At 39.9% G+C, this 6,422-nt stretch overlaps 1 protein-coding gene across 2 annotated transcripts in view; it reads left to right on the forward strand.

Moving 5' to 3' along the window:
• Positions 1-5,566: 5,566 nt before the first annotated feature.
• LOC135108417 (WD repeat domain phosphoinositide-interacting protein 4-like) overlaps positions 5,567-6,422 on the forward strand; it is a 14,357-nt gene continuing 13,501 nt past the window's right edge. Inside the window, exon 1 of one of the 2 annotated variants that reach the window (XM_064019377.1) lies at positions 5,567-5,822. In XM_064019377.1, the coding sequence (XP_063875447.1) occupies positions 5,572-5,822 (251 nt within the window). In that variant the 5' untranslated portion in view covers positions 5,567-5,571. The remainder of the gene's footprint in view (positions 5,823-6,422) is intronic. The other variant, XM_064019394.1, reaches the window with a different exon arrangement.

Genomic DNA, 6,422 nt, shown 5'->3' on the forward strand with positions numbered 1-6,422 from the left:
TCTCTCTCAACAGGATTTACACCTCACAAACGGACTGTCTTATTGGGTGGCAGGTGAGGGCGTCTCGACAGTCAGCACTTTTTCACACATGTACTCTCTCTCTCTCTCTCTCTCTCTCTCTCTCTCTCTCTCTCTCTCTCTCTCTCTCTCTCTCTGTTCACTTGTATTAGTGCATAGAACAATAAAAGTGGAAACCATGTATGAAATGAATGCTTTTAAAATACGAAAAAAAAAAAAGTGGCTGAGAAGCACGTCAAATACAAAAAGGAAGACAGACAAATATAAGCAGAAGCTCAATACATATCATGCACAACAAATCTTCCGCGATGCACCACCACTGAATATAACAGCATAAAGATGGTACTGTAACACATGAAAAACCATCAAGACACCACTGCAAAAAACTACGTGTGCATTGTATAATCTGGAAAGGAGAATCTTCAGACCTACACTATAGCGGAAAATAAAATAAATAAAACAGAATACATAATAATAATAATAACAATAATAGTAATAATAATGATAATAATAATAATAATAATAATAATGATAATAATAATAATAATAATAATAATAATAATAATAATAATAATAATAATAATAATAACAGAAAACCGTATAATGACTGGCTAATATGTACAATCGGGAAAAAAAAATGCCACAGGAAACCAACACAAAAAATAAAGACGGCACAAAGCAAAAATGCCGCAAAAGAAACTTGTATCGCAAAAGACGTGTATCAAGTCCCCTCTTAACGTACGTCTCTCTGATTCTCATTGTAACTATTTTCAGCACTACTCAATCTAGCATTCCTACAGACGCAATAGACTAAAGGTGGTAGATAAATACTTTTACAAAAACTGACTGTTGACTGGGTTCGATAGTTTCTCGTGGCTGTATCGTGAAGCGTCGGTGGTTCAGCTACGCCACTGTAGTCTTGAAACTACTATCACGGATTCAGTCCATTCCAGCACCTCGATCTGTGCCAAGAAATCTCGAATATCACTCGAGTTTCCTTGCACTAGGACGCGTTCCATTTATTGTCGCCTAAAGTAGAATGCGAACTCTCTCTCTCTCTCTCTCTCTCTCTCTCTCTCTCTCTCTCTCTCTCTCTCTCTCTCTCTCTCTCTCTCTCTCTCATGCGAAAAATGCAAAGAAGTATATTCAGCAGTGACAATGCACAGATCAGTGATTCAACCGCGGTTTCGAACACACGACACGCTGTTTAACCGAGTCCCAAGTGTTGGTTGCATTTAGAATCTCTAACCATTGCTTTGAATCTTTACCTTGCCTAATGTCACTCTACCACTGCACAGGAAGCTCATAGTACCGTTGGAAATAAGAGGGAGGAGGAACTTACTAGATATATCATTAGAGAGCATGGTTATCAGGAAAACCCATAAGCAGCATTCTAAAACGGTTCAGCGCCTTATCTCGACTACTTTTAATCGTTCTTCTGAAGTGGAATTTCCTTTACGTCACTTGAGGTTTCATGATCCTGGTGATAGTTTACGGCGTACTTGAAGGAAAACACTCATAAGAACACGATTGATCATCTCTGTGGTCTTTAAAACAATTCCTAGGAGAGCACATGATAATGGCAACTCTCCCATAAGGAATCGGTTGCAAGGCGAAGGTTACGTGAAGTACTACAATGGAACTGCATCATATAGGCGCCTGAGATGTGTATTTTAAACTCTAACACGAAATATAAGCATCGTACTGTTGGTGTAGTGTTCGTAATGTTGAAATATGTTCTATGCACGAAAGAATAATATTCAAGTAAAAATATAATATGGTACCTACTCCTGCACACGACGAGCTGTCTGGCCTCGCGTTTGGTGTCAGCATCTCCCACCGGTGGTTATGGTGTCCTGTTGAGAACCACACTTTCCTCGTTTCGTCACACTCGGCCAACACTTCACCGCTGCCACCACCTCGCATCAAAACGTAATCACAGTGTGCTGTGCCCTGCGGCCTGAGGACCTCAGGCGGACGTGATGCTCTACCTCTCTGTTAACTACGCCTTGTAAAGTAGTGCCTCATCCACGATTCTGTATAGGAAGACTTCAACGAGCAAGATACTAACAGCATTTTTATTTGACGATTCGACAACTGAGCATCTTCAGTGCTGTAGAACAAATAACAAAAAAATAATGAAATAAACAGTAAATAAACAAGAAATAAACAGTAAGTAAAAGAAAGCTCCTCACGAACGCCATTCTACCTGACGGAGTAGGGATGAAGTCTGAGCACCCACGCTGGTGCATCTTATCCCGCGAAAGGCCTCACTTTAATTTTTATTCTTATTAGAATTTACTTAAATGCTTACCTAATTACATATGCTCGTGATGTATGTATTCATTTGATTGGTTAATGTATGATTATTGATTCATTGCATTATATACATATATATATATATATATATATATATATATATATATATATATATATATATATATATATATATATATATATATATATATATATATATATATACTTGTTTATTTATTCATTGTGGTCCGCTCATCTGTTTAAATGCATTTGTTTAAAAAATAAAAACATAATATTCATGGGTGAAATAATAGCGAAAAAAAAAATCAAAAAGAGAAAAAATAAATATATACAAGAAACACAGTGCCGCAGTGAACACCAGAAGGCCTGGAGATGAAGCCACAGTCCTGTGGGAATTATTGAACACAGTCGTAATTGTTACACGGTGCCATTACTCCTGATTGGAAAGCGAGTGCCTGTGTGTGCCTGAAGTGCAAGGTGGGATTGGCAAGACCGCACCAGCACCTCACTGCTCAGCGTGTAAAGCGTCGCGTCCTCCCATTTGCTGTTCATAATGACGCACAAGCTCCTGAGGCACCGTATATTAATAGAATATCAGCTCTTTTATGTTCTTGAATGATATTGCCGCCACTTTCGACACGACGTGTTTCCAACTTAAGGTTTACGTGCATCGCAAAATGTTTTTTTTTTTTTTTTTTTCTAGAACTCTTGATGCTGCAGGAAGTTCAGTGGTGTTAGACTACATGCAGACTCCCTTCGGCTCACCAGTACCACCAAGAACTGCTAGCATCATTAGGAAGGAATCGCGTTATGGAACAACCGTAAATCAATTCCATCCCAGCCAATTCTTAATGGTGTTATAAACGAGAATTAAGTAACATTTGAAAGTCAAGGGGTACACGCAACTGTATGGATGGACAGTACAGATAGATGGCTGTGAAGGAACACTTGACCAATACGGAGTGGCTATGGAGGAGTGTCACATGTGGGACACGCAGACAACTATAAATTATGAGGGAAAACCCTCACACACACACACACACACACACACACACACACACACACACACACACACACACTCATACATACGGTAAGAAGGAATACAATGGTGGTAGTGATACAGACGAATGTAAGAGAGTACACACACACACACACACACACACACACACACACACACACACACACACACACACACACACACACACACACACACATGGTAAGAAGGAACGCCATGTAGTAGTAATACAGATTACAGATTACAGTAAGGGAACGCGCGGGCAGTACAGACGACTATAGAAGGACTTATTAAATACATGGATAGTACAAACAACTCTTACGGGTCACTTAATCCCCAGCACATGTCACACGAAAAATGCGTCTTGAAACAGGTGTCCCACGAGGCAAGAGGGTCACACCGGTCGCTGTACACCTGCAATCCCAGCGTGGAGGAGATGGAAGGAGGGGCCGTGGTCTACAACCAAAAATTAATCACGGTGTCCATTGAGGCCAGTAATAAGGACGAAGATTGGGGCAGGCGCTCACCACACATAGGTGGAGAGTCAAGCATCCCGCAGGACTCCCCCATCCTCCACAATGTCCCCGCCCTTTGATGAACCCTCCTGGCGATCCGACCTTCGGGGCGTAACCCTCGAATGAGGCCATGCAGTTCTCGACCTCGTGTCCACCGACAGCAAACTTCAAGTTACCTCACAATCTTTCATAAGCAAGGTCTCGAGGGGCGAACAAAATAAGTCAGGGGTAGAAATTCCCGCCACCGGAAGGTATTCCCGTCTATTATCTCCGCCGCCCCCTGCCGTCCTTTGAACAAAGAAAAGTGTGCTCCCGCTCCCGCAAAGAATTTCCTTGTAAAAACAAATGAGTGCGCGGCGGGCCTCTGGTCACTGCTGGAAAATCAAATTTTACTCGTGACCATTCAATCAGTGTTGACTGACTGTTATCATAGTCTTTACTGGAATATATATTATGTTTATTAATGATGGGTGATGGAGAAAGATGACAGATGATTGGAATAAGAATACTACTGGCATGATGTTGATAGCCGCACCGTACTGCGTCACTGTTGCCGAGAACAACTATGACGACCGAGGTAAATCCAGTGGCACCAACCTGCAGGCTTGACGCAGCCCATGGTTCACAAAGTACTCTGGGAGCCTTGGTGTAGACGTCATGCGTCACACTTCCAACGTAGCAGGAATCACACAATTCATACAAAGAAGCCTCAGATCACTTAACTTTCGATTTTTCCATAATTTTCGAATGGAACAAAGCAAACTTTGTGTTGTTCATTATCGCAAAAAATTCAGTTCCTTCATCTACCCACTCGTGACTCATTTATTTAGAAAAGCTAAACTCTTCGCTTAAACTTCTGTTAAAAACTCTACAGTGGATGATCAGGACTTATCCTTCCTCCTTCACCCTCGGACTACTTCATGCTACCCATTGAGATCCTTCGCAGTGATGTTTTCCATGCCCTCGTTGCCTTTAACCCTCGGAAGGCTTATGGACTTAATGGGGTCTCTCCCATTGTTCTCTGAAACTGTACCTCCGTGCTTACGTGCGTGAGTGCTGGCTGCCAAACTACGAAATATCCACACATTTCTATAATAATAATAATGATAATAATAATAATAATAATAATAATAATAATAATAATAATAATAATAATAATAATAATAATAATAATAATAATAAGCAAATAAATAAATACAAATTTGTTAAGTGTACCCATATTCACCATAAAAGTCTTAACTTTTTTACTCTGTCACACTTTGAATTCCTTAAATCATATATATTTTATGAGAAAAACCAGTGTCAATTCCATTAGTGCTTAAAATTTACAATATATATTATTCATATCAATTACAAATAAACATCATTGCATAATATCATGAGAGAGAGAGAGAGAGAGAGAGAGGGGGGGGGTTAAACGATAGTATACCAACATAAATCAACCTTCAGGCTATCTTTCACTTGATACACAGTTTATTTCTTCTCCTTCATCTATATGCACATGTGTGAGTATATGTACAGTACATATACTAATTTAAGCGCACATACGTGCATACATCCATATATTCTTATATACATACAAAGAAACAACTGAAGTAATACACACACACACACACACACACACAAACACACACCAAGTGCTAAAGGGTTAAACACTAATTATACTCGTACAGCTTTGTGACTCGTCTCTGATCGGCGCCACACACACACACGCACACACAGGTCAGTTAAGCTTGTAGGAGTGTAATGTTAACACCACACCACCACACCATACCATACCACACCATACGACACCACCACCACCACCACCACACCACACCACACCGCACCACCACCAGACACCACCACACCACACCACACCACACACCATACCATACCACAAAACATCACACCACACCACATCACCACACCACAGTATCCTTGGCGCCCCGACCTGCCCAGCCCCGCAAAGTCCCGCCAGGCCCCTCCGACCCCCGCCCCATCCCGCCGCGACTAAGGTAACAATTTCTCGTCACATATTTAGCGTAATTTCGGGGATTTTGCAGGTGTTTCCTGGTAATTTAGAGGTTCGCTGTGTAAGAGTAGGTGAAGGAGGTGGATGTGGAGGGGAAAGGAGGAGTGTGAGGAGGAAGAGCTAGAAAGAGGAGGAACTGAGGAGAGGTGGAAAAAAAATACTTCAGCTCTATATCATCATTTTATTTTCCTTATTAGTGGAGTTTGCATTGTTTTGGTATTTAATTTATTAATAGAAAAGTATAACGACTTATAGTATACAATAAAATTTTATGTAGTTGTTTTTTTTTTCGTTTCCGTGTAAAATAACACTTTCGTCTTTTAATAAATTTTCATTTTTTATATTAGCACGCCTAGGATTGTTTTGGTGTTAGATTTAAGACTTAAAAAATATAAGAAATGTGCCCCAAGTAAAAATATTCAATAAAATCTAGTGTAACAATGCGTATTTTCCAATTTAAAATAAATCTACTGCTAAATTTTAAAAAATATTTTCTTTATACGACAAGATATTTGTGTTTTCTTTATTTATCTGAAAAGTACAGATTTTTTGTATTCAAAATATGTAACATAATCTAGTCTTG

The sequence above is a fragment of the Scylla paramamosain genome, chromosome 2 (genome assembly GCF_035594125.1).
Source record: "Scylla paramamosain isolate STU-SP2022 chromosome 2, ASM3559412v1, whole genome shotgun sequence".
Taxonomy (NCBI): Eukaryota; Metazoa; Arthropoda; class Malacostraca; order Decapoda; family Portunidae; genus Scylla; species Scylla paramamosain.